This window comes from Scyliorhinus torazame, chromosome 17 (assembly GCF_047496885.1).
Source record: "Scyliorhinus torazame isolate Kashiwa2021f chromosome 17, sScyTor2.1, whole genome shotgun sequence".
Classification (NCBI taxonomy): Eukaryota; Metazoa; Chordata; class Chondrichthyes; order Carcharhiniformes; family Scyliorhinidae; genus Scyliorhinus; species Scyliorhinus torazame.
Window position 1 is genome coordinate 183,679,344 of NC_092723.1, and position 27,895 is coordinate 183,707,238.

Consider the following 27,895-nt stretch of genomic DNA (forward strand, 5'->3'; position numbering starts at 1 on the left):
ACACATCCTTAACCACTCTACTTGAAATATTATTTGTCAGTAATGGAATACAATAGTGTCCCGACTGTGTAAATTGTAAGTCCACCGTCTTTCCAAAAACTGTTGCCTTATCCTGCTCCATATCCAGTTTCATGTGTGCTTTCTTCATTGACGGTCCGCTCAGAAGCAAAGGTATCTCACTTGATACAACATCCGTGCTAATGAAATGATTCACTCCGGCAATATTGCAAGGGATCACCACTCTTTTCAGCGACAAGTGAGTATTATCATCCCCAAACCTGAAACTTGGGGAACTTTCAAATTCCTTAACCTTGTTACGATTTTCAGCATTCAAAGAGTCCAGGTAACATTTTAACCAGTCAATTCAACATACAGTAAATGTGCAGCCACTGTCCAAAACAGCACAGTTGAAGGATTCTGCAACCAACACCCTCATTACCGGCGTAAAACTGCTTGTCAATAGGACAATGCCTTCTTTCTGGTCACTATCTTTTTCCTCTTCTGACTCTTCCGTGTCATGTGTCGCTTCAAACACTCTATCATAACGAGTTGGACAGTTGAAAGCATAATGGTATTGAGAGTCACATCGAAAACATCAATTTATCATGCCCCGTGCATTTCTGGGGTTCATCTTCCTATTGTAGGTTCTAACTGGGTTTCTGACTTCATAATTTCCTTGTCTCAGTCTCCTTCTATAGTCTTGAGCCCTGTTCGTAGCCATACGATTTCGCCATCCTGTTAGTAGTGTATCTTCCATATTCTGCCTTATTGCAGGCTGACCTATTTGGGTCATCAGAGCCATCGGAATCGAATGTTTCCCCAGAAACTTTTGTAAAGCTTTTGTCATCTGTTCGAATAAGGTATCCTTATCAGTAAACTGATCTCCTGTCAAAACCAGGAGCCTATCCATGTTGCTCACTCCAGCACAGTCAAGTAATCTAAAGGCCAACACAGACTGTGGAAATTCCAGGTTGTGTTTCTGCAGTCTTTCATATAGTCTGCCAAATTCCATTATATAATCTTCCATGGAGATATCCTCCATTTTCCGGAACTTATCAAAAAGACCATTCTTCATACGCACTTAACAAGTCATCTTTCTTATAAATCTTACCCATATCATGTAATAAAGTCTCCAGACCTTCTTCTGAGTCTAACTCTTCCAATTCCAGCTCAGAAAGCATTTGTTTTGGATTTTACTGCCATATGGTAGAGAAAGAGCCAATGCCATACCTTGTTTTCTCTTACCCAAAGCAGTTACCTTAGTCCACATAACTACTGCACTTCTCCATTGGTCATACGATTCCCCTTCAGAAAATAAGGGAGGATAGTCATATCCAGCCATCTTTATCCTCGGTTCAGCCATATATCCCTTTTTTTTTCTTTTCTCACCCACTCCTTGGTTTGATCTGGAAAAGTTGTATCTTTCAACCCTTCACATTTACACAGCAACCATCCTCTGCTACCAATTGTTAGACGTTTTAGTTGCTATGATATGAAGAGTCTAAAGTTCTGTTCCTTTTTCACAAACACACATTTATTTCCTTCCAACAGCCTTTGCACAAAACTCTCACTATACATCACCTGACAGAGGCCACCTGAAGCCCCTTTACATATCAGTGTCAATTAATGGATACTTCACATAAATGAGACAACTAATTGCAATGTTTCTTAACCCATTACTTAACAGTGCCGACCATTTATCCTAATCTAAGATCAACCTACCCTACACCCCTTCAATTTACTGCTGTCCATGTGCCTGTCCAAGAGTCACTTAAATGTCCCTAATGACTCTGACTCCACCACCTCTGCTGGCAGTGCATTCCACACACCCACCACTCTCTGTGTAAAGAACCTACCTCTGACATCTCCCCTATACCTTCCTCCGATCACCTTAAAATTATGTCCCTTCGTGACAGCCATTTCCGCCCTGGGGAAAAGTCTCTGGCTATCCACTCTATCCATGCCTCTCATCACCTTGTACACCTCTATCAAGTCACCTCTCTGCCTTCTTCGCTCCAGTGAGAAAAGCCCTAGCTCCCTCAACCTTTCTTCATAAGACATGCCCTCCAGTCCAGGCAGCATCCTGGTAAATCTCCTCTGTACCCTCTCCAAAGCATTCACATCTTTCCTATAATGGGGCGACCAGAATTGGACACAATATTCCAAATATGGTCTAACCAGGGTTTTATAAAGCTGCAGCAAAACCTTGCGGCTCTTAAACTCAATCCCCCTGTTAATGAAAGCCATTAACTTTCATTAACAGCCTTCTTAACAACCCTATCACCTGGGTGGCAACTTTGAGGGATCTATGTACGTGGACCCCAAGATCCCTCTGTTGCTCCACACTTCCAAGAATCCTGCCTTTAACCCTGTATTCAGCATTCAAATTCAACCTTCCAAAATGAATCACTTCACATTTATCCAGGTTGAACTCCATCTGCCACTTCTCAGCCCAGCTCTGCATCCTGTCAATGTCCTGTTGTAACCTGCAACAACCCTCAACACTATCTACAACTCCACCAACCTTTGTGTCATCAGCAAACTTACTAACCCACCCTTCCACTTCCTCATCCAAGTCATTTATAAAAACCACAAAGAGCAGAGGTCCCAGAACAGATCCCTTCGGGATACCACTGGTCACCGATCTCCAGGCGGAATATTTTCCATCCACTACTACTCGCTGTCTTCTTTCGGCCAGCCAATTCTGTATCCGGACAGCCAAATTTCCCTGTATCCCATGCCCCCTAACTTTCTGAATGAGTCTATCATGGGGAACCTTATCAAATGCCTTACTGAAATCCATATACACCACATCCACTGCCCGACCTTCATCAATGTGTCTCATCACATCCTCAAAGAATTCAATGAGGCTTGTGAGGCATGGCCTGCCCCTCACAAAGCCATGCTAACTATCTTTAATCAAACTATGTTTTTCTAAATATCTCTCAGAATCCTTTCCAATATTTTGCTCACCACAGACGTAAGACTGACTGGCCTGTAATTCCCAGGGATTTCCCAATTCCCTTTCTTGAACAGGGGAACAATATTCGCCTCCCTCCACTCATCCGGTACTACTCCAGTGGAGAGTGAGGACGCAAAGATCAAAGCCAATGACGCAGCAATCTCCCCCCTTGCTTCCCGTAGTAACCTTGGGTATATTCCGTCCGGCCCAGGGGACTTATCTATCCTGATGCTTTTCAAAATTTCCAGCACATCCTCCTTCTTAATAGCAACCTGTTTGAGCCTATTAACCTGGTTCACACTGTTCTCACGAGCAACAAGGTCCCTCTCTCTCGAGTGAATACTGAAGCAAAATATTAATTTAGGGCCTCCCCTATCTCCTCAGACTCTAGGCATAGGTTCCCTCCACTATCTCTGATCAGCCCTACTCTCACTTTGATCATCCTCTTATTTCTCACATAAGTGTAGAACGCCTTGGGGTTTTCCCTAATCCTCCCACCAGGGCTATTTCATGCCCCCTTCCAGCTCTCCTAAGTCCATTTTTGAGTTCCTTCCTGACTACCTTGTAACCCTCTAGAGCCGAGTTAGATCCTTGCTTCCTCAACCTTACGTAAGCTTCCTTCTTCCTCTTGACTAGATGCTCCACTTTTCTTGTCACCCAAGGCTCCTTCACCTTACCATTCCTTTGTGGAGTTGGGAGAGTTTGAGGAGTAGTTCCAGTTGCCGAGAAGTAATGGGTTTTGGTACTTGCAAATCAGGGATTTTGTGAGAAAGGAGTTGGCCACGTTCCCAAGGTTGCCATCCCCATTGTTGATGAAAAAATTCTGGCTGGGGACGAGATAGAGGAGGGTAGGATCACGGACATATACAGGGAATTAATGGAAAGGGAGAGGGCATCGGTGGAAGATATAAAGTGGAGATGGGAGGAGGAGCTGAGGATATTTGAGGCTGGGTTATGGTGTGAGGCCCTGCGAAGGGTAAATTCAACCTCCTCGTGTGCGAGGCTAAGCCTCATTCAGTTTAAAGTGTTGCACAGAACGTGCATGAGAGTGGCGGTAGAGGATAGATGTGGGCGGTGCTCAAGAGGACCGGCCAATCATATGTTCTGGGCCTGCCCAAAGTGTGAGGAGTTCTGGAAGTCCTTTGCAGGACTATGTTGGAGATTCTGGGGGTGAGGGTGGTACCGAGCCTGAGGTTGGTGATATTTGGGGTGTGCAGGTGGGGAGATGGGCTGACGTGTTGGCCTTTTCCTCCCTGATAGCCTGGAGGCGGATCGTGTTAGGATGTCGGGACCTGGAGCTGCCTAAAGCAGCAAGGTGCATGAGTGACTTGGCAAAATTCCTTCATTTGGAAAAAATTTAATTTGCCATTCGGAGATCAAAGGAGGGGTTATTTTCGAGATGGAAGCTGTTCATCACCTTCATTAATGAATGGTAAAGTTAGCTGCAAGGTGGAGGTTTTTTTTTACTGTATTGTGGGTTATGTTTAGTGTGTTTTGTTTTAATAATTGAAAAGTAGATTTTGTTGGGACATCGGGGTTTTATAGTAGGGCTACGGTTTATGGATGGTGGTTACAGGTGTTTTGTAATTTGAAAATGGCGTGAATAAAATATTTTTTAATACAGAAACTTTCATAACTTGAGTTTTGCTATAATTTCCAATGTTGTATGAAATACGTTTGTGATATTGGAACGTCTGAAAAATAGCGTTTTCTGCTGTTTCATGCAGATAATATTCACATTTAAAAAATTCTCAAAAGTATCCCTTCTTAAAAAAGAATGTTTAATGAAGAAATTTCACCAACTTTTGAATCACTTTTTTGGAGGAGGGAATGAAGAAGTACTTTTAGTTCAATTAGGCCAATAGAATTAAGACGACAGTGCAGTGCATATTCAACTTGTGGTAACAGAGTGGTGTGAGGGTTTTCTGATCCCACAGACAGGTTGACACTAAGGGGCTGGTTTAACACAGGGCTAAATGGCTGACTTTGAAAGCAAACCAAGGCAGGCCAGCAGCACGGTTCAATTCCCGTATCAGCCTCCCCGAACAGGCGCCGGAATGTGCCTACTTGTGACAATAAGCGATTTTAATTTAATTTCAAGTGCTTATTCACAGGGAGGGGAATAGAAGGAGAATTGGCTTTGGCCAGGTGCGACCTTCCAAAGGATCCAGAAAATTGGAAAAATATTCTACCGGAGAAAAGTGACTTGATGGCATGCACCTCCAGAATAAATTTAATATTGAACTTTGGGGGGTTTTGTTTCTTCTTTAGCTAAAAATACTGGCATCTTCCTCTGAGGATTTGAATAAAGCATGCATAACATGATCATTATGAAAGGTAATTGGTGAATGCAATCAAGGAAAGATGATAGAGAAGCATGGAGCTGGATGAAGCAGGCTGCCAGCTATAAGTTCCTGCCTGTCAGAATGATAATTGTGTACTTTCTGCACACAGCATTTCAGGAGCCTGGAGGATATGTTCAGGGGGGATATCTTCAGCTTTTAACTTAACCCCTTCCTTTCTCTACTGCAGATGGATGTGTTCCTGCAGATTTTGTCGTCTGACCACCCATGTCCAACCGCCAGGGTGCCCAGGTGGCACTGCCCAGGTGCTAGGCTGGTAGTGTCAGGGTGGCCGCAGATGTGCCAAGGTAGCACCCTTCCCGGAGTCTGAGCACCTGGGGGCCTCTGGTGGCCTAGGAGACCCCCTAGATGTCATTACGCCTGGTCCACTTTTGTTGCAGCACCATGGTGAGGTCTCCCAGGTGAGGGTGTTTATTCCCGGGCCTCAAGAGAATCGGGCACTGACATGGTGCCTAATGGCTCACTTAAATATGTAAATCTGGATCATGGCCACGTCTCGCAAGATTTTGTTCGTCTGGGAAGGCGTTCTGAGCGTTGTGGATCTCACAAGAGGCCTCTTGCAAGATTTAACGGCCTTGTCGCGTCCCCAAGTCAGATGCGACGAGGCCATTCGATCGCGTCCAACATCGAACCTTGCACCTGATGCACTAAGAAAATAGTGATCATCCAGCTGTTTACCCTTCCAAACAAATATCTGTCAAACACATTTTCATGAACCCAATGGAGATCAAATTCAACTCCAAACGAGGCAGAAAGTGGGCAGTGCTGGATTCCAGGAAACGGGCTGAATAATAGATGGGTGATCTGAGAGTGCTCTTTTTGCATCCCAATGAAAGGCAAATTTAATGCATGTTGTCTCTTGAAAACAAGGCAATTGATACACATCTATTTATTTTTCATATATATATGTGTGTGCTCAAAATAATTCAGTCCTTTCAAATGCCTCTCCAAAACAGCATTTTTGCTTTTCATACGTGATATTTCTGCTGAATTATTGCTTTAGTGCCTATCGGTATAAAAGTACAACACTGGGTGGCACGTGGCACAGTAGTTAGCACTGCTGCCTACGCCGCTGAGGACACGGGTTCGATCCCGAACCCGGTCACTGTCCGTGTGGAGTTTGCATATTCTCCTCGTGTCTGAGTGGGTTTCACCCCCACAACCCAAAGCTGTGCAGGTTAGGTGGACTGGCCACGCTAAATTGCCCCTTCATTGGGAAAAAAAAAATTGGGTACTCTAAATGTATTTTATAAATAAATAAATAAAAAATAAAAGTACACCAAAATTCAATTGTAGGCTTACTAAGAACCAGGGGCGAAATTCTCCCAAAATGGCGCGATGTTCGCCGACTGGTGCCCAAAACGGCGCCAATCAGACGGGCATCGCGCCGCCCCAAAGGTGCGGAATGCTCCGCGTCTTTGGGGGCCGAGCCCCAATATTGAGGGGCTAGGCCGGCGCCGGAGGAATTTCCGCCCCGCCAGCTGGCGGAAACGGCCTTTGTTGCCCCACCAGCTGGCGCGGAAATTACATCCCCGGGCGGCGCATGCGCAGGAGCGTCAGCGGCCGCTGACAGTTTCCCGCGCATGCGCAGTGGAGGGAGTCTCTTCCGCCTCCGCCATGGTGGAGACCGTGGCGGAGGCGGAAGGGAAAGAGTGCCCCCACGGCACAGGCCCGCCCGCGGATCAGTGGGCCCCGATCGCGGACCAGGCCACCGTGGGGGCACCCCCCGGGGCCAGATCGCCCCGCGCCCCCCCAGGACACCGGAGCCCGCCCATGCCGCCTTGTCCCGCCGTTCAAAAGGTGGTTTAATCCACGCCGGCGGGACAGGCAATTTATCGGCGGGACTTCGGCCCATCCGGGCCGGAGAATCGAGCGGGGTGGCACGCCAACCGGTGCGGCGTGATTCCCGCCCCCCGCCGAATCTCCGGTGCCGGAGACTTCGGCAACCGGCGGGGGCTGGATTCACGCCAGCCCCCGGCGATTCTCCGACCCGGCGGGGGGTCGGAGAATGACGCCCCAGATTCCTTTTGCTTCTTATAGTCCACTAAGTTTTTGTAATCTCAGGAACATTATACATAATCCTTTTGAGGAAAACAGCAATACTTCTGCACAAGATTAAAATTTTTGTGTAATGTGCATTTTCAGCAGAAGTTGGGATTTATGAGTTCAAGCCGACTCCGCCATTCGATAAGATTATGGCAAATCTGATTGTGGTCTCAACTTCACTTTCCTGTCTTCCCCCTGACTCCTTTGCCTATCAAAAAAGAAAGAGAAAATGCTGAAAAATCTCAGCAGGTCTGGCAGCATCTGTAGGGAGAGAAAAGAGCTAACGTTTCGAGTCTGATGACTCTTTGTCAAAGCTACTCACTACTTCTTATTCTTCAGCCAATTTTGTATCCACATTGCTACTGTAAATTGGAACTGTCCAAAATCTCCAACTCTAATTCAGAGTTGGAGACTTTCGCAGAAGGTCCCAGGGGGCAGAAGAATCCCCTGTTGGAAGTTTAAAAACTTCCTCGGCAATTCCCACAGAAGTCAGCACTTCGGGAGGTCGACAGGATCCTTTTAAAAAAAAATTCCAATTAAGGGCCAATTTAGCATGGCCAATTCACCTACCCTGCACATCTTTGGGTTGTGGGGGTGAGACCCACGCAGACACGGGGAGAATGTGCAAACTCCACACGGACAGTGACCCGGGGCCGGAACAGAACCGGGGTCCTCAGCGCCGTGAGGCAGTAGTGCTAACCACTGTGCCGCCCCAGGTCAACCGGTCCTGATGTGCATCTTGGGTCATACATCCAGTCTCCGATGATCTGGAAAACAGAAGATCTGGGCCACATTTTTCAAAATAGGAGACCGAAATGTAAACAGTTTTCCTGATGCGATCTCACCAAGGTCCTGTTCAGCTGCAATAAAACATTCCTTATTTTATATTGAATTCCCCCTTGCCTTCCTAACTTTCTGTGATTCATGTACCAGGACGCCCAGATCCCTCTAGGCCACTGAGTTTTTCAATCTCTCTCTTTTAAATAGTATACTGCTTTTCTAGTCTTCCTACCCAAGTACCAGCCTCCCCGAACAGGTGCCGGAATGTGGCGAATAGGGGCTTTTCACAGTAACTTAATTGAAGCCTACTTGTGACAATAAGCGATTTTCATTTAATTTCATTTCAAGTGGACAAGTTAAGTTTTTACACATTAAACTCCATCTGCCAAATCTTTGCCCACTAACTCACTCATTCTACAAAGAGATAAACTTTTAAACTTGACAACTTACTTTCCTACTTTCTTGGTGTCATTGGCAGTCTAACTGACATTCATAATAATTTATAATAAGCTTTATTAGTGTCACAAGTAGGCTTACATTAACACTGCAATTAAGCTTTTGTGCAAATCCCCTCGTCGTCACATTCCGACGCCAGTTCGGGTACACTGAGTGAGAATTCAGAATGTCCAATTCACCTAACAAGCACGTCTTTCGGGGCTTATGGGAGGAAACCGGAGCACCCGGAGGAAACCCACACAGACACGGGGAGAATGTGCAGACTCCGCACAGACAGTGACCCAAGCAACAATGCTAACCATTGTGCTACCGTGCCGCCCTTTCAGTTCCTTCATCCAAGTTGTTGATACTGATTGGAAATAGTTAAGGCCCCAATGCTGATCCCTGTGGCACTCAATTAGTTATAGCTTGCCAACCTGTAAAAGACCGAATTATCCCCACTCTGTGCTTCTTGTTAGCTGACGAATTCTCTATCCATGTAATATGTTACCTCCTACATGAGCTCTTATTTTGTGTAGCAACCTCTGATGTGGCACCTTATCAAATGCCTTTTGGAATTCCAAATACACCACACCTACGGGTTCCCCTTTATTTGAGTTGCTTGTTACGTCCTCAAAGAGCTCTTAATGAATTATTGAAATAAGGGGGTGGGAATGGCAGGGGAGAAAAATAAGAAATCCAGACGGGAATGGGCGCCAAGCTGTCGATAGAGGAATTAGGAGGGTGACTGAAAGATTTGATGAAGAGCTGGCTTTGAAGAAGATTCTTATTGGTGGTGAGGGGCGAAGGCTCCGGAAAGTAAGACTCGGAAGGCCTAAAGCTCTGCTGGAAAACTGGTCCAAGAGCTGAGAAAAGACTAGAGTTGGAAAGCCAGCATGTGCAAGAGGAACAAAGTTACAGATAGTGAGTGGGGTGAGAGCATGGACCAATCTGAAGATGAAGATATAAACAATATTCAACTTAGCCTTGACAGGTATTAATATTGCACTGGTAATTGGAGAATGTAAATGCTTGCAATTTTTCACCATAACTTTATATTTGACTAGCTTAGTGATAGAAACTGGGCAGCATGAACAAGCTGGGCCGAAGGGCCTGTTTCTATGCTGTAAATATCTATGACTCTTAACAGGCACCATAATCTCTGTGCTGGGTTTAATTTTTACTTTTGCAATGTATAATTGTTCTGTAGTGGAAATATAAAATACACTTCTGCCCTGAATATTTTATGGAACAGTTCAATAAATTTAAAGTAATTGTTCATGATTAGACATATTTACTATTTCTGAATGCAACACTACTGCTCATGTACTTTAATAAAACACTTGCTGAGTATGTGGTATTTTTTTTAAGCTATAAAAAATATTTTGTATGCGATATAATTTTCTAAGTGCTACAGCAGTTGTACACCATATGCAGATTATACACAATATTAAACAAAATATTCTACAAAGCAAGCACAGTGGCACAGTTTATTGGTGTTTCAGTACATGGATAGAGTGGCATAATTAATGTTTCCTTGAAGCTGCATCATGTACAGAATGTACTGCACAGGCAACAATCAGACTGTGCACAGCATTGGTCACCCACCTTGTTCTTTGCTGCACGACCACTTATGAAGTCGCTTCATCTGGAGACATAGCAAAGTGGATGTTATGCAGAGAGACATAAATTTTGGTTTTGTCTGATGGTGTAAAACAGGTGTTATAACCGTCAGCAGGCATTGCACGCCTTTCCTGATTTTAATAGTCATTGAAATCGATTGAAAATTGGGAGAGAGAGCACGCTCGACAACTGCCTTTTTACTCTATTGAAGAGCATCAACATGAAGTACAATGAGAGAGGAAATCTTATAGCAAAATTACTCAGAAATGCTCTCTCATTTACAGGTTCACAATATAGAACTACAGTAGGATTAAACATAACTCCTGGTTTTTTTTTAATTTTCAGGTAGACCTTTTCGTGATGAGCAAACGTTTGACCTCAAGCATGTTCTGAAGGGCATTGATCCTAACATCCCATTGGTATTCGTCAGTGGCAACCATGATATAGGAAACGCCCCAACTACAGATACTATTTCCGAATTTTGCAAGAGCTGGGGAGATGATTACTTCAGTTTCTGGGCTGGGGGAGTGTTGTATCTTGTGCTGAACTCTCAGTTTTTTCAAGATGCTTCCAATTGCATTGAACTAGAGCAAGCCCATGACCTCTGGTTGAATAACCAACTTGCTGCAGCTGAACAGTTGAAATGCAAACATGTGATTGTGTTCCAGCACATCCCTCTGTTTCTCCAGAGCCCTGATGAGGAGAATAATTATTTTAACCTGGAAAAGTCAAAACGGCTGGATCTTTTACAGAGATTTGAGAAAGCAGGTATTGTGGTTTTTTTTTCCCTTCTACCTGGTGAAAAGACTCGATAACTGAAAAATCTAACCGAACTGCAACAGAGTCCCGTGTCAAGTGCACTTAGCTGGGTGTTTCCCAGTGCTCGCAGGGCCGAGATTCACCATGCTATCTAACAGGATAGTCCCATTCCAGCACTAAGGAGCTCCGCTCGCCGGGACTCCTCAGTGCAGGAGGAGATCAGGATGCCATTTTTAACTGACATCACAATCTATCATTTCCCCCCCCCCCCAATGAGACCCCTGCACCAGCCCTCCCAAAGCCCCAAGTCACCTATAAATGGATCCTCGGGCACCCCTGGGCCTGATCTGTGGTGCCGGAAAGATGCCAGCCTGGCACTTTGTCACTGGCACCCTGGCAGTGCCCCTGTGAGCCTGACAGTACCACCTTGCAGTGCCAAGCTGGCAGTGCCAGGACACCAGACTGCCCGAGGACTTCTGATCCCCTTGGAGACCCTCCCCAAGTGACGTTCCATGTGGTCTCACTTGTGGGGACCAGCACTGAACGGCGCTCGCCTGAGGTCTCCGAGGCGAAGGGGTTAGATTGCAGGGCCTCGATAGGTCAGGCAAGCTGCATTTTAGAGTGAGACTAACTGTCTCACTCTAATGTGCAGATTTGCCAAATACTGATCCCGCCCACAATGGGTGGGTTTCATGTCACAAAGTCTCGTGAGATCCCGTTGGATCTTGCAAGGCATGACGAGCTGGATTGATCCCGGAAGAGGGATCTCCCAGCGTCTACCGGCTGCACTGCGCGTTTGAGCGCAGTGCGGCCAGTAGGTCGGACCCACAGATTTTTCCTTTTTGGCGACGCAAAGGTTACCCAGTTGCTGAGGTGTCTCCTGTCATTTATAGGTGGGGAATGCTCAGATTTTCTGTGCTGATTCTTTGCTTGACTCAGCTGCACATAAGGGCCCATATCGAAAAGTACTTAAAATTCGAAGTCCCGCCTGGAACCGTGATTTCCCATCTTTGCAGGGGCATGCTGGTGTTGGGCTGGAGGTCACTAATGCGTTATTAGCAGGTGCAGCTGGCCATTTAGATTATGGGCCGCCTCCACTGAAGAACGGACCCTTTTTCGGAGGGCCAGTGCAGATTCAATGGGCCGAATGGCCTCCTTCTGCACTGTAGAAATTCTATGATTCTATGCTAGAACAGGAGTTTTGAATCTGGAGTGTGAAGATTAGAAAAAGTAAGCAGATATCTGAATTTGGTGGATGCATTTGGATAGCCTAGGTGCCCCTTTGACGAGGTAAGGTTCCCTTTGGATCGGGTACAAGGACATCTTTGGGAGATGTAAGGCCTCTGCTTTGGGATTGTTAGAAGTGAATGAGATAATACATTTCTTATACAAAAGTTCAAATGACTGTTCAAGAGTTGTCCAGCTGTCGCAAAACTGTCCAACTGTCAAGGAACTATTAAAGAGCAGTCCATCTGTCAAATAAAAACAAAATGCTGAAAATTCTCAGCAGGTCTGGAAAAACCTTTGGAGGAAGAAACAGAGTTAACGTTCCATATCCGTATGACTCAAAGCCTATAGTTCCCTTTGCTTTCTCCATTTGCGAACTGTGAGTGTGATGACCCGTGTCATTGATTATCCTGATCTAGCAGAGTCATACTGAGTCAATTAGGAGGAATGTTATTTGTGCTCAGTTTTATTCCTTTTTACTATTGTGGCGGATTTGTGGGGTTGGGTGGGGGGAGGGGTGGATGGCCGGGACGGTAGGGTTGGTTCAGTCCTCGCCTAGATTGAGGATAACCGCAACCCCTGCCAACCCCCCCCCCCCCCCCCCCCCCCCCACCCCACACCCAGTTAGAACTAATCCAGTTTGAGTTTCTTTGTGTATTATTTATTTTATTTCTTTTTATGTTATCAAATTCAAGAATCAATGTCTTCATCATTCAATGGCCTGGGCAGAATTCATTATCGTGGATAGGACTTGGTTCCTTCTGTGTTGCTGCCTGTCCTCTCTTTACATTTTACTGGAATGGTTTTGATTCTGTTGAGTGCCTGGATTGGAGTTTAGTTAGGTTGTGTGGATGTGTGTAATTCCCCTTAGAACAGGGATTTTTGTGTTTTTTCTTTTGTTTTTGTAAGGATGAATCCTTTCTTGGCTTTTGCATGGGTGCAGATGGGTTTGGTTTCCAAAAAGAGGAGGCCGTGTTGGGTCTGTGATGCACTTGGCGCTCCTGGAGTTGAGGGGATGTATGTCGGTGCGCACCTGACCATGGCGCGGGAGACTCACCATGATTTTCCGTGATGAATGTAAGCCTGAGCGGCTGGGGAGGGTGTACATCCTTTTGTCATGCTTTCACGGTTTTATCCTATGTATCCCTCGGCCTCTGGTGGGCCTATATGAGTATCTAATTTTGTCTAATGATTGTATCAAGCCGATTGTGATATCATTCTCCTGTTCCACCCTGTTCATGGGGATGTATTATTTTGTACCTTCGTTGCATTATTCTCCTAAATGAAAAACCTCAGAAAGTATACTTTTTTAAAAAACGGATTTATTGACACATGAGTGGAAAAGTTTGCAATATTCTGTTGAGTCAAATATTGAGGTAAAAATAACATTGCAGCTTTTCAATATGCAGCTGAATGCTTAAGAGGAATTCAGGAATAATCATCAAACCCGCTTCATTGATTTTTTTTTGATCTGGTTGTTTGTTCTATATGCATAAAGTTGAAGACATGGAATGAAAGAGGAGGAAAATTTGATTGGGGATTTGGGGGGCTTAAAATATATGTTTATTAGAGTTTTATCATTTTTTTACAGAAAATGCAACAACTTTTCAAAACACTACTGGTACAGTACAGAACAAATATTTCTGCAGATGTAAGAACGGAGAAAGTCAGGATAAATTCAGCAGAGCCATTCCTAAGAACTAGTGCCTCTACTTATAGACCAGATCAGTCAGAAAATGGTGGAGGTTGGTGGGAGAGGAGGAGGATAAGGCCAAATGCACATGATAGGGTAATGTATCAAGATGCACACCTTTATGTATAGCAAGATCATAACTTGCAATATGACAAACCTTGCAGGAGTAGGTCAGACAAAGCGGAGTTTTGAAGTAGGGGTCCCACACGTTACGGAATGTATCTGACTTCAGACGTCAGTATTTCAATAGGGATACGTTCCATGACTAGATTATACCAGTTTGAATTGAAGGATACTTGTCAGTGATCCAAGAGCAGAGGATATTTTTCCGAGCTGCCAAAGTAGGATGTTATACAGCCTTTTTTCATTAATGCCAACAATTTTCCTATCTGGAAGACAAAGAATTAGAAACAAAAGATCAAATACTAAGGCCTGTCAAATATCTTCCCGAGCACCTTAACTACACCAGATCAATGCAGGTTGATACGCAGTGTATGTAATCACCCTTGACTACCAGGCACTTTAGGCACATCAGAGATAAATCAGGATCAAACCTATGTCTCAGACTTGGAATGATGTGCAAGTGGTGCAGTATCTTGAACTGAGTCTACTTCATTCTATTGCATTCCAATATTTTACTGGCATAATCCCACAAACTACCATATCTCCTTACAATATTAGTTGTCAAGTCTCTTTCCCAAGTCAGCAAGGTACCCAAGGTACTAATACAGGATCTAGAACGCAAGGTATCACAAAACCTGCCAATTGGCTCCACAGAAAAAAACCATTCCACCAGGAAAATAGAAGAGTCAAGACGGAAAGATGTCTTGTTAAGGAAGGAATGCCATGGAATGTCAAATTGTTAACATAGCTGCTCAAAGGATGAGAATGAAGCACTACTGAATATGTCTGCCAGCCTACAAGTGCTTCTATCTCTCCAAGTATCAAAGCCATGGTCCACAAGAGCTGGTGGGAAGTCTGGGCTGCCCTGGATGGTAGAGAGAGTGGATCAGCTCAAAAACAAGTCTCCAGTGCCCAAGGATTTCTTTTTCAAATTAACATGTCAGAAGCTGGACGTATCATTAACATCTTTTTGTTCGAAGCAGCTCTTTTCATGGGAAGTAGAGATCTGTTATGTTTCTTTGTTGCTGCAAAGAGAAAAGGAGTGGAAGTGCCCACACTTTGGATTCTTGTGAATGTGATGAGAGATTTATTAAGTGGTGTTGCTCATAGAATCAAAATCAAAGATGGTGACCTGCCCAAAACCCGTGCAAGCACTCTGCTGATGTCACATGACGCTGAACCAACAGGAATGTATTCTCTGATTCTGAGATTGGATCAGATCAGAGGCAACAAAGAGCATTGATGCTCTTGGGCAGCACGGTAGCATGGTGGTTAGCACAATTGCTTCACAGCTCCAGGGTCCCAGGTTCAATTCCCGGCTTGGGTCACTGTCTGTGCGGAGTCTGCACGTTCTCCCTGTGTCTGCGTGGGTTTCCTCCGGGTGCTCCGGTTTCCTCCCACAGTCCAAAGATGTGCAGGTTAGGTGGATTGGCCATGATAAATTGCCCTTAGTGTTGGGTGGGGTTACTGGGTTATGGGGATAGGGTGGGGGTGTGGGCTTGGGTAGAGTGCTCTTTCCAAGAGCCGGTGCAGACTCGATGGGCCGAATGGCCTCCTTCTGCACTGTAAATTCTATGATTGTTGAAGAATTAATTAATAGTGAGTGGTTAAAATACATTTAAGATACAGGGACGCGGCTGCTAGGTTTGTACAAGGTAAAGGAGCTATTGACAGTCTTGTTAAATTATAGAAAGGAAAGGTAAAGCTGAATAAGACTCTTGACTTATGAACAGAATTTTAAATGAATTTAGGTCTGCTGGGAATAAGAGCAACTTTAAAGCTAATGTAAATTAATAAAGTTGATGCCAGCATAATACAGCAGGAGCTGTAAAAGCCAATGTGTAGATGGTATCACTCCCTTCTGCGAAAGAAACAGTGAGGGGTCACAGCACACCGGTAATAATGATGTCCCCCAACTGAGCACTATATTGATTTTGTGGACCAGACTGTCTGCTAGAATCCCTTTTACCTGCAGTTTCAGGATTTATTCGAGGCAGTATTTGATTACTATTCCCAAGATAACTACTTTCAAATTTTACAGCATCCAGGAGCCATTCTGTCCATATCAGCATACTCAGTTGTAAATTATAGTGGGATTTTAATTAATTACACATAGCCTTTTGCAAGTTCAGAGAAAAGACAGGTAAAAAACTACAGTGGAAACCCTAAAGAATTGAAGTGTAGGGTAAAAATATTCACTCACACTGAGTGACATGAATTATACAAGGTGCAAAGTGTAGCCTCTTTCTAACTACTGAAACAGAGTTTGAGTTATTTCAGATGATATTGATTCAAAAGATTAAAATGGTTTGTTCCTTGGATTTAATTGGTAGCATTTGTCCCTTTTAATTGACAAAAAATATGTTCCAATTACATTCAATGCAGATTTTTTTTAAAAATTCATACCTATGACATTCTATTATATTTGGAACATGTTCCCTTACTGAACATTAAATGCATATGTGAAACAATTTTATGTATGCCGAGAAACCTCTACTTCAAAGTGCTGATAGAAATGTTGATTTTGACACTCAAGGTGAAAAGGAGTTTTAAAATGATGATGTATGTACTTATGAAATAGATGAACACGTAATATCATTCTGTGTATCCGAAGTTAACACACAGGTTTGTGAGAAGACGGAACTGACAGATTTCTTCCAATCTACAGGGACAGTTATCAGTTCAATGCCATTCTTATGAAATGGTAATTATCACATTCTGAGTATTATGGTCTTGGATTAACTTGGAATATTTCTCTGGCATTACTTTTGTACAGTGGTATTCATTAGAAACATAGTGAGTGCCAATTGAGGATATTGGAAAATGTTAATCATGCCTGCGAGTAGAATTTTAAAAATATCTTTGGATTCATTGCAATTTATATCTTCAAAAAGGTATCTTGTTCTGTAAAACACAAAAATCATAAAACGAAAAACACACAGCTGTATACAGTACGCCAAGGGAATACAGTGTTTATAACTTGCTAACTTTTTCTACTTATCTCCCGCTCCCCGTCCCTCCTGCTCTCCACTTTTCCTGCATGCCAAGCTTCCCATTTGCTGCCTCTCTCGCCTCCCTCACCACTTCCCTCCCGAACCCTAGCTGTGAGCGAGAGAGTGAGGGGCAAGCTGGAGCGAAACAGTGGATGGGAGGGAAGCTGCGAGTGGGAGAGAAGTGGCGAGGTGGCCACAGGAAAGACAACTGCGGGCGGAGTAATGACTACCACTGGTTTAGTAGATATTGCACCAATTGTTGTGACTTCCTAATCTTTGGAAATTGTCAGAGTAAACATTCTATCAGAATGTGCTAGAATAACATGAGTTATTTATAAGTAGCAATAGATCATACAATTAGATGGTAATTTCTGGGGATTGGTTACCTCAGTTGGCTGGACGGCCGATTCATGGTGTGGATTGACGCCAACAGTACGGGTTCAATTCCCGTACCGGCTGAGGTTATTCATGATGGATCGACCTTCTCAACTTTGCCCCTCGCCTGAGGTGTGGTGACCCTCAGGTTAAACCATCACCAGTCAGCTGGCCTTTGGGGACTATGGTGACTTCCACTTTTTCAGTACGAAGTCTTACAACACCAGGTTAAAGTCCAACAGGTTTGTTTCGATGTCACTAGCTTTCGGAGCGCTGCTCCTTCCTCAGGTGAATGAAGAGGTATGTTCCAGAAACACATATATAGACAAATTCAAAGATGCCAAACAATGCTAGGAATGCGACCATTAGCAGGTGATTAAATCTTTACAGATCCAGAGATGGGGTAAACAAAATGGTAGTAACTCCGTGAATTGCTTGCTTATGAGGTCTGCTAACTTTCTAACAGTTAAGGAAATGTTCAAGAGCTCAAAATGAATTGCAGGCTGACTAATAGCTGCTGGATCCTAACCCATTTGTCACTCTAAATTCCTTTGCACTCAATAGACCAGCATGAATAAAGCAAACAGGCAATTAAAATATTAACTTTCAAATGTTAGTTTGTCAATGACTACCTTCCTCATAACTTACAGGTTTTCTACTCAAGGGGAGGTTTCTAGTACTGACATTTATTTGCATTTAGCAAGAATTAAAAGCGCATGTAAAAGTCCATGTACAGAGATAGTTACAAAAATAAAACTGTTTGTAACATTGTTATGAAATTCCCGATTCATCACCACAATTTTTTACTCTCTGTATGCTTATACACATAGTAGTTAAATATGTGCCATTTTTGGACTCCGTGTTGGTGTTTGTTTAATTACAAATATAAGTATCAATTGTTATGACATTCTAGACAGTAGCATATTTGCCACCATTTCAAAAATTGTTTATGGTATAACAGACGACATCTGAAGTCAAAGCATAGAAAATGTAGAATTGCTGGTGCCGCATTGAGAGGAGAGGGAACAATTTCAAATTAACAATGACAAGGGGGAAATAAATTCTGACGGATAAATGAGGAACTTTGCAAACCCAGTCCAATCTGACAAGTTTATGTTTAACTTTGAGATTTTAAGGAATAAGCCTAAAGGAGAGGATGAAAATGCACCAAATCTATTTTCTTCCTCCTCCTCCCTTCCCATCAAGAACCTTGTGTTCACCCTGGTTACAATTACTTGTTTCACCATGGGTGATAATTGATGCTCAAATTCATTCTCTGAAATGTGCATTGGTATTAAATTCAATTTTTTTGCGGTACTGAAGTTTATTTATGGTGTGTTGAAAATGTACACTGTGCTAAATACGTTTCAAAGCGGGACTGTTGTGATGGAGGTTGATCCCTTTAGCATCAACTAGCTGAATAGATCCTATTTTCATTTTTATTGCTATCATTCAACATTCAATTAAACATTGTCCTTGATATAATATTCATTGATTTAAGGCAGTATGTATTGGGGGAAGGGTAAATACGATGTTGTCAGACAAGAATTGAAGTGCATAAGTTGGGAACATAGGCTGTCAGGGAAGGACACAAGTGAAATGTGGAACTTGTTCAAGGAACAGGTACTACGTGTCCTTGATATGTATGTCCCTGTCAGGCAGGGAAGAGATGGTCGAGTGAGGGAACCATGGTTGACAAGAGAGGTTGAATGTCTTGTTAAGAGGAAAAAGGAGACTTATGTAAGGCTGAGGAAACAAGGTTCAGACAGGGCATTGGAGGGATACAAGATAGCCAGGAGGGAACTGAAGAAAGGGATTAGGAGAGCTAAGAGAGGGCATGAACAATCTTTGGCGGGTAGGATCAAGGAAAAGCCCAAGGCCTTTTACACATATGTGAGAAATATGAGAATGACTAGAGCGAGGGTAGGTCCGATCAAGGACAGTAGCGGGAGATTGTGTATTGAGTCTGAAGAGATAGGAGAGGTCTTGAACGAGTACTTTTCTTCTGTATTTACAAATGAGAGGGGCGATATTGTTGGAGAGGACAGTGTGAAACAGACTGGTAAGCTCGAGGAAATACTTGTTAGGAAGGAAGATGTGTTGGGCATTTTGAAAAACTTGAGGATAGACAAGTCCCCCGGGCCTGACGGGATATATCCAAGGATTCTATGGGAAGCAAGAGATGAAATTGCAGAGCCGTTGGCAATTATCTTTTCGTCCTCACTGTCAACAGGGGTGGTACCAGGGGATTGGAGAGTGGCGAATGTCGTGCCCCTGTTCAAAAAAGGGACTAGGGATAACCCTGGGAATTACAGGCCAGTTAGTCTTACTTCGGTGGTAGGCAAAGTAATGGAAAGGGTACTGAAGGATAGGATTTCTGAGCATCTGGAAAGACACTGCTTGATTAGGGATAGTCAGCACGGATTTGTATGGGGTAGGTCTTGTCTTACAAATCTTATTTAATTCTTTGAGGAGGTGACCAAGCATGTGGATGAAGGTAAAGCAGTGGATGTAGTGTACATGGATTTTAGTAAGGCATTTGATAAGGTTCCCCATGGTAGGCTTCTGCAGAAAGTAAGGAGGCATGGGATAGTGGGAAATTTGGCCAGTTGGATAACGAACTGGCTAACCGATAGAAGTCAGAGAGTGGTGGTGGATGGCAAATATTCAGCCTGGATCCCAGTTACCAGTGGTGTACCGCAGGGATCAGTTCTGGGTCCTCTGCTGTTTGTGATTTTCATTAATGACTTGGATGAGGGAGTTGAAGGGTGGGTCAGTAAATTTGCAGACGATACGAAGATTGGTGGAGTTGTGGATAGTAAGGAGGGCTGTTGTCGGCTACAAAGAGACATAGATAGGATGCAGAGCTGGGCTGAGAAGTGGCAGATGGAGTTTAACCCTGAAAAGTGTGAGGTTGTCTATTTTGGAAGGACAAATATGAATGCGGAATACAGGGTTAACGGTAGAGTTCTTGGCAATGTGGAGGAGCAGAGAGATCTTGGGGTCTATGTTCATACATCTTTGAAAGTTGCCACTCAAGTGGATAGAGCTGTGAAGAAGGCCTATGGTGTGCTCGTGTTCATTAACAGAGGGATTGAATTTAAGAGCCGTGAGGTGATGATGCAGCTGTACAAAACTTTGGTAAGGCCACATTTGGAGTACTGTGTACAGTTCTGGTCACCTCATTTTAGGAAGGATGTGGAAGCTTTGGAAAAGGTGCAAAGAAGATTTACCAGGATGTTACCTGGAATGGAGAGTAGGTCTTACGAGGAAAGGTTGAGGGTGCTAGGCCTTTTCTCATTAGAACGGAGAAGGATGAGGGGCGACTTGATAGAGGTTTATAAGATGATCAGGGGAATAGATAGAGTAGACAGAGACTTTTTCCCCGGGTGGAACAAACCATTACAAGGGGACATAAATTTAAGGTGAAAGGTGGAAGATATAGGAGGGATATCAGAGGTAGGTTCTTTACCCAGAGAGTCGTGGGGGCATGGAATGCACTGCCTGTGGAAGTAGTTGAGTCGGAAACATTAGGGACCTTCAAGCAGCTATTGGATAGGTACATGGATTACGGTAAAATGATATAGTGTAGATTTATTTGTTTTTAAGGGCAGCACGGTAGCATTGTGGATAGCACAATTGCTTCACAGCTCCAGGGTCCCAGGTTCGATTCCGGCTTGGGTCACTGTCTCTGCGGAGTCTGCATGTCCTCCCTGTGTCTGCGTGGGTTTCCTCCGGGTGCTCCGGTTTCCTCCCACAGTCCAAAGATGTGCAGGGTAGGTGGATTGGCCATGATAAATTGCCCTTAGTGTCCAAAATTGCCCTTGGTGTTGGGTGGAGGTACTGAGTTTGGGTGGGGTGCTCTTTCCAAGAGCCGGTGCAGACTCGGGGCCGAATGGCCTCCTTCTGCACTGTAAATTCAATGATAATCTATGATTAATCTAGGACCAAGGTTCGGCACAACATCGTGGGCCGAAGGGCCTGTTCTGTGCTGTATTTTCTATGTTCTATGTATTCTTTTTTTGAATTGTACCAAGTAGTAGCTACTGTTTTAAATTACTTGACTATTTGAGGGTAGTGTGCAATGTTTGTGCTCTCCATTGTGAATTTAGATTCATAAGCCTGGTGTTACAGGCAGGGATGAGGGAGAGCTACAAACCTTGTCTCTTCTGTCTGGAATCTGTATTTTGAAAAGGAAGAGGTATGTTTTTCTTATCCCCCGAGTGTGTGAACAATTTGAAAAACCAGCAGCAAGCTTATCGTGGGTTTAAATAAAGAAGATTACCTATTTAACTGATCGTCCTGAAAGTCTAATGCTATATCATCACTCACCTTTCACACACACATGCGCGCACTCTCTCGAGGAAAAAATACAGTTAGAGAGAATAGTGCACTTTTGTTAGTTAGAAACAAAAGGGTAGTTCTTAATTTGTGTGATTAGATAGCGTTGAAAGAAAGCAGGCATAGCACAGCCGGTGACAAAGGTAGTTTTATTGTTATAGAGTAGTCTACATGGATTCAATAGCTAAAGTTGTATATCAGAATTGTTAGAGGGTTCTCGAGAAGAGATGGATTTTCAGCAGATTTTGAATTAACTACTTATAGTTTCATAGGAATATATAAAATGGGAGCAGGAGTAGGCCATTCAGCCCTTTGAGCTTGTTCTGTCATTCAACTAGATCATGTCTGATCTACCTCAACACCACTTTCCCACAATATCCCCATATCCCTTGATATATTAAATCTCTAGAAGTGTATTGATCTCTATCTTGAACAGTCTCAATGACTGAACCTCCAGTGTCCTCTGGGATAGACAATTGCAAAGACTCACCACCTCTGAGTGAATAAATTCCTTTCATCAATCCTAAATGGCCTACCTCTTATTTTGAGACTGTGTCCTCAGGCTCTAGACCCCTTTAGCCAGGGAACACATCCTACTTACATTTATCCTGTCAGGTTTTGTAAGAATTTAGTATGCTTCATTGAGATCCCTTTTCATTCTTGTTATGGGTGAGGTGTTTTCAGAACCCCAAAATGTATCATGGAGTTCAACCTACCGCTCCCTTTAATGGATCTGTTGCTTTTCCTAGCACACGGCTTGTTCCCTAGGTGTGGGATTACAATTATGGACACATGGGTTTTTAAACACAAAACAATGTTTATTCCATGAACTCAACTTAACATCTTAAATAAACATTGGTCTCGTAACACCCCTTTCTTCAAAGATAACTCAGAAAATATTGCAACCGTAAATAATTCCTCAAAATGTTCCCTCAAACTTCCAAGAGACTTAACACCTTTAAACAGAATCACATCAGGTTAAAGGCTTTACTATTATGAGTTTAAATCACCCAAATGATCCAGAGACAGTCTTTCATGGCAGAGATCCATCACTGCAAACACAGACACTGCCAAGCTCTTTTCAAACTGCAGCTCTCTGGAAACACACAGGCACACACAATCTCTTTTTCAAAACTGAAACTAAAAACTGCAAAATGGCTGATCTGAGCTCAGCCCCACCCACTCTCTGACATCATTGTTTTCTTAAAGGTACATTACTTAAACATCCATGTCTTAAAGGTACTCTCACATGACATTCTTCTGAAATCTAAAGAATTGAGGCCCAGTCTCCGCAACCTTCTTACAAAAAGGCCAAATATGATTTGCCTTCCTAAATGCTTGCTGCAGCAGCATGTTATCTTTCAATGGGATGTGAATAAGGACACACAGATTCCTTTGGACATCAACACTTTCTCTCACTTTTAAAAAATATTCCGCATTTTTGACTTTCCTAAACCAGTGGATAACTTCACATTTTTCCACATTATATTCTGTTTGCCATGTTTTCACCCTTTCACTTAACCTGTTTAACGAGACCCTTGAGGTCTCGCTGCATCTTCCTCACAATTTGCATTCCCACCTAGTTTTGTGTCTCCAGCAAACTTGGAAATATTACATTTGCCCCCCCCCCCCCCCCCGCACAAACATCCAAATCATGTAGATCATGAACAGCTGGGGTCCAAGCCCTGATCCTTGCCGTACCCTACTATCACAGCTTACTAACCTGAGAATGATCTGTTTATATTACTCTCTGTTTACTGTCCGTTATCCAATTCTCAGTCCATCATAGCCTATTATCCCAAATCACCTGCACTCTAATTTTGCTTCCACAATTATCAAAATCTCGTGTTTGGAATCTTATTGAAATTGCCCACATCCACTCCCCCCCCGCGCGCACGCACACACACACACACACTTATCTATTCCGCTGGATACATCCTCAAAAAACCTCCTAACAAGTTTGTCGAACATGATTTCCCTTTCATAACTCCATGTTGACTCTGCCCAATGCTACCATTATTTTCTGTATCCAGTTCTCTCATCCTTTATAATATTTCCTTGTTTTCTCTCTCCCTCTTTTCTTAAATAGTGGGGCTCCATTTGCTACCTTCTAATCTGCATGAACCACTCCAGAATCTCTAGCATTTTGGAAGATGACCACCAATACTTCCACTAGTATGGGACTGGTTTAGCACAGTGGGCTAAACAGGTGGTTTGTAATGCAGAACATTGCCAGCAGTGCAGGTTCAATTCCCGTACCGGCCTCCCCGAACAGGCGCTGGAATGTGGCGACTAGGGGCTTTTCACAGTAACTTCATTGAAGCCTACTTGTGACAATAAGCGATTCTTATTATTATTAGTGGACCCAGAGGAAACCCACGCAGACAGAGGGAGAGCGTGGAGACTCCCCACAGACAGTGACCCAAGCCGGGAATCGAACCCGGGTTGCTGGTGCTGTGAAGCAACAGTGCACTGTGGCAGCGTGCTGCCCATGATCTGAGACTGTCTCCTTCACCTTCTGCAATGACTAATTCTGCAACCGCAACTGCTGTTCCATCCTTCCCAGAGCTGCCCAAATTGGTTCAGTCACTTTTGCCAGATCATCCATGACCTTTGCTTTCTAAATTCTTGTCGCCAGGAACTCCACCAACTTCTCAGCCGTCCACTGAGCAGGCACTGAGACGCAAATCCTGGAACTCCCTCCAAAGCAGCACCATGGGTACATCTACACCATCTGTATTGCAACAGTTCAAGAAGACAGCTTACTGACAGCTTCTCAAGGGCAATTGGGGATGAGCAGTAAGACTGTCCATGACAGTGATGCCCACATCCCATGACTGAACAAAAAAGACTTCTTACCTCGGAATGCATCCCTTTGTCCTTTGGCAGTCTGAACCCACAAATCAAGTCACATGACTCTCGGCAGCCATTTTGTTCAGCACTTTAATATCCATTTTAAAAGAAAGGTTTGTTCCAGAAAATTGCAAATTGACTTTAGTTCATGTTTTAAAAGTTGTGGATAGGCCATACCTTTACTGGGGATAGCACTCTGAAATTACTGAAGTTCCACTGTGCCAGTGAAAACATAGAAGTACTCCTGTCCATGGGCACGGCTGCAGATCCAGTACCAGAACATAGGAACAGGGTGCTTAGCATAATTGGAATAGGTGTCGCATGTCTTTATGTGTGGTCCAAAGCTGCCATATCCATTCAGCTGTTGGAGGTCAGAGCTGCTCCAATAGGAGAGACTTAAAGTCCTGGGCTGAGTTAAAAATGAGTAAGACAGATTTTTTTCTTCAATTCTTAAGCGCTTATTATTTTAAAGACAACTGATTACCCCCCCTGGTCCATCCATTACCTTTGCCTACATAACTATTGAATCTAGCTAGGTCTCAGTTGGCAAGATTTCTGCAAACCTTTGAATGCACAATGGGTGGAACTCCCAGGATGGACCATGAGCTACACCAGATGCACTCCCTCGGTGAATGTGGGAGGATCATTTGCTCCTCATAACCATGTTTTGATACAAATTTCAGACCCCCAGAAGGCTATCTTTCAGCTTTTCAGTCTGGTACCCCATCGGAATTTTAGGCCCAAAGGAGCTCTTCACATATGTGCTTGGATACAAGTGTCGAATTCCACTCAACGGCAGTTTGTTTTTAACAATGTTGCATTGTAGGAGGGAATACCCACTTCCTCGTAACATGCAAAATTTTAAAATTTCCCTTATTCAGTTCAAATTTTGCTTTGTGTGCATTTTATACTCTGTCAAAATCCTGGAACTCCCTCCCGAACAGCACTGGAGGTGTACCTACACCTCATGGACTTCAGCGGTTCAAGAAGGCAGCTCACCACCACCTTCTGAAGCTCAATTGGGGATGGGCAATAAATGCTGGCCTAGCCAGCAATGCCCATGCCCGTGAGCAAAATTTAAAAGCTGCCACTGGTGCCGTGTGTTGTGATACTAATTTTTTTCCAAGGATCTATTTCATAAAATTTGTAAAGTACATGACAGTGCAATTCAAGGTAGGCATTACACCCAGTGCAATGAGGATGAGCTTGATTAAATACAGTACATGGGGTGCCGACCCCCACGAATCGTGGATATTGGACTGCGTCAGTCTCCAACTTTCAGTGATGGACTTTCACTGGATGTCCATCAAGTTTCAGACACCCTGAAGACCCTATTCCACTGACTTCATGGTTTCCAGCAGCACTTGATGTTTGTCCAAGTGTGTACCCCTGAGAGCAGAGTCCTATGTTACATAGCTGCTCAGGATGAAACTTAACAAAAAACATTTCTTTCCCGATTTTCTTTGAAGATGCACATTATTCCAAATATATTTATATACTTCATTCTGGAGCATTTGCGAGTCAAATTGCCATGTGTGACTCACTGGTTAAGCTACCACATTTGCGTGGATGTGTTCCTGAAATCACTTTCCATTGTGGCAGTATATGTATTTTAACAACATCATTTGGAGATTAGTCTGTACTAAATTGCCGATATTTCTTCCAAAGTGCTGGCACCTGATTTTTATGTTGTTTTGAGCTGAATCATTTGCAGCAGGAAATGAGGTACGGTAGTGACTTTATGATGATTTTGCATTTCCAGGGATAAGTTAATTGTTATCTTCATTAGAAGTTCAATTATAAAACCTTATTAACTAGATTGGAATATTATGCCTACGTTCATCTAATGAATAGTATTTTGTTTTATTGATAATTTGTTGCAAAAGAATGTCATGTCAGCACGTCACAAATAGATACACGGTGAACTCAGTCCCCATTTACACAGTTAGTGAATTGTGTAGAAAGATAATAAATTAATCGCAGTTATACCATAAAAGGTCAAAAATAAATGTCCTTGGAGCAAATTTTAAACCAAATAATGTTGCTTTGGGAATAGTATGGTGTACAGGTGTGCAAGATCCATGAAAAGACAGCAGGTCCAGAGACAATCCAGTCTCCCTATGCAGACATAATTGTCAGCTCAAACTGGGATCCAAATAAATGCCAATATGTTGACGATACAGCTATTTAAAGCATCAGTGTTAAAGCTACTACTAATTAAAGAGGCTGTTTCTGCGTATCCATTTTAGTTCTTCGTATTCTCTTCTCCAGTCTTAGAACCATTGGTTCCTTCTGTGCTGCATGCTGTGCTTTGGCTCTTTCTGCCCCTGCCAGTACACCTGAAAGAGCTCTTCTTCCGTTCTTTCCTCATATATTTTTCAATGTTTCCATGTCAGATGTGTATTTACTCTAAAAGTAATTATGATTCCATCCCCAACAACATGCACAAAGCAAAATACTGCAGATGAAATATAAAGAGAATGCTCAGCAGGTCCCGTAGCATCTGTGCAGAGAGAAGCAGGGTTAATGTTTCAGGTCATGACCTTTCAATACCATTCATCCTATTTTTGTTTTGACTCCGAATGAATGTGTACCTTATACCTAGAGAGAGAGTGAGTGATAGTTCTAATCCTGATCCCCGGTGGATATCCTCTCAATCTGAAAATATTGATTTCCCCTTGAAGTTAACGAGGCCCTATATGGATGATTTCTCAATCTTACCGTTCAGGTCCTGTGTCTGTGCGGCCACCATGGACCAAAAAGGATGTACCTGAATTTCCAGGAAACTGAATTGAAAAAAATGTCATGATTAATTAATCATTTTCCTGGTTTGTTTATAGGATTAAATATTTGCAATAAATGCAAGCAACAGTTAATAATAATAAGTCTTTATTAGTGTCACAAGTAGACTTACATTAACACTGCAATGAAGTTACTGTGAAAAGCCCCTAGTCGCCACATTCCGGCGCCTGTTCGGGTGCACTGAGGGAGAATTCAGAATGTCCAATTCACCTAACAAGCACGTCTTTCAGGACTTGTGGGAGGAAACCGGAGCACCCGGAGGAAACCCACGCAGACACAGGGCGAACGTGCAGACTCCACACAGACGGTGACCTAAGCCGGGAATCGAACCCGGGTCCCTGGTGCTGTGAAGCAGACGTGCTAACCACTGTGCCAACGTTAAATTATGGGTGTGAACATTCCAGTCTGTGGATATTTAAAGTTGTTTAGGTTATTTGATGCTAAATGCAGAAACTAGAATTGTTTAAATCTACTGTTTTAACATGTGCAATTGAACCCTCTACCTTTAACATCTCTTGTG

At 43.4% G+C, this 27,895-nt stretch overlaps 1 protein-coding gene and 1 long non-coding RNA gene across 4 annotated transcripts in view; one reads left to right on the forward strand and one right to left on the reverse strand.

Annotated features, from left to right (window-relative positions):
• The window catches only part of cpped1 (calcineurin-like phosphoesterase domain containing 1), a 258,660-nt gene that overhangs the window by 166,795 nt on the left and 63,970 nt on the right, over nt 1-27,895 (forward strand). For all 3 annotated transcript variants that reach the window (XM_072481807.1, XM_072481805.1, XM_072481806.1), the window contains exon 3: nt 10,555-10,977. In XM_072481807.1, the coding sequence (XP_072337908.1) occupies nt 10,555-10,977 (423 nt within the window). The remainder of the gene's footprint in view (nt 1-10,554; nt 10,978-27,895) is intronic.
• The window catches only part of LOC140394492 (uncharacterized), a 50,074-nt gene continuing 35,977 nt past the window's right edge, over nt 13,799-27,895 (reverse strand). The window contains exons 2-3 of the long non-coding RNA XR_011935889.1: nt 27,295-27,359; nt 13,799-14,277 (exon numbers count right to left, since the gene is read on the reverse strand). This is a non-coding gene — a long non-coding RNA (uncharacterized lncRNA). The remainder of the gene's footprint in view (nt 14,278-27,294; nt 27,360-27,895) is intronic.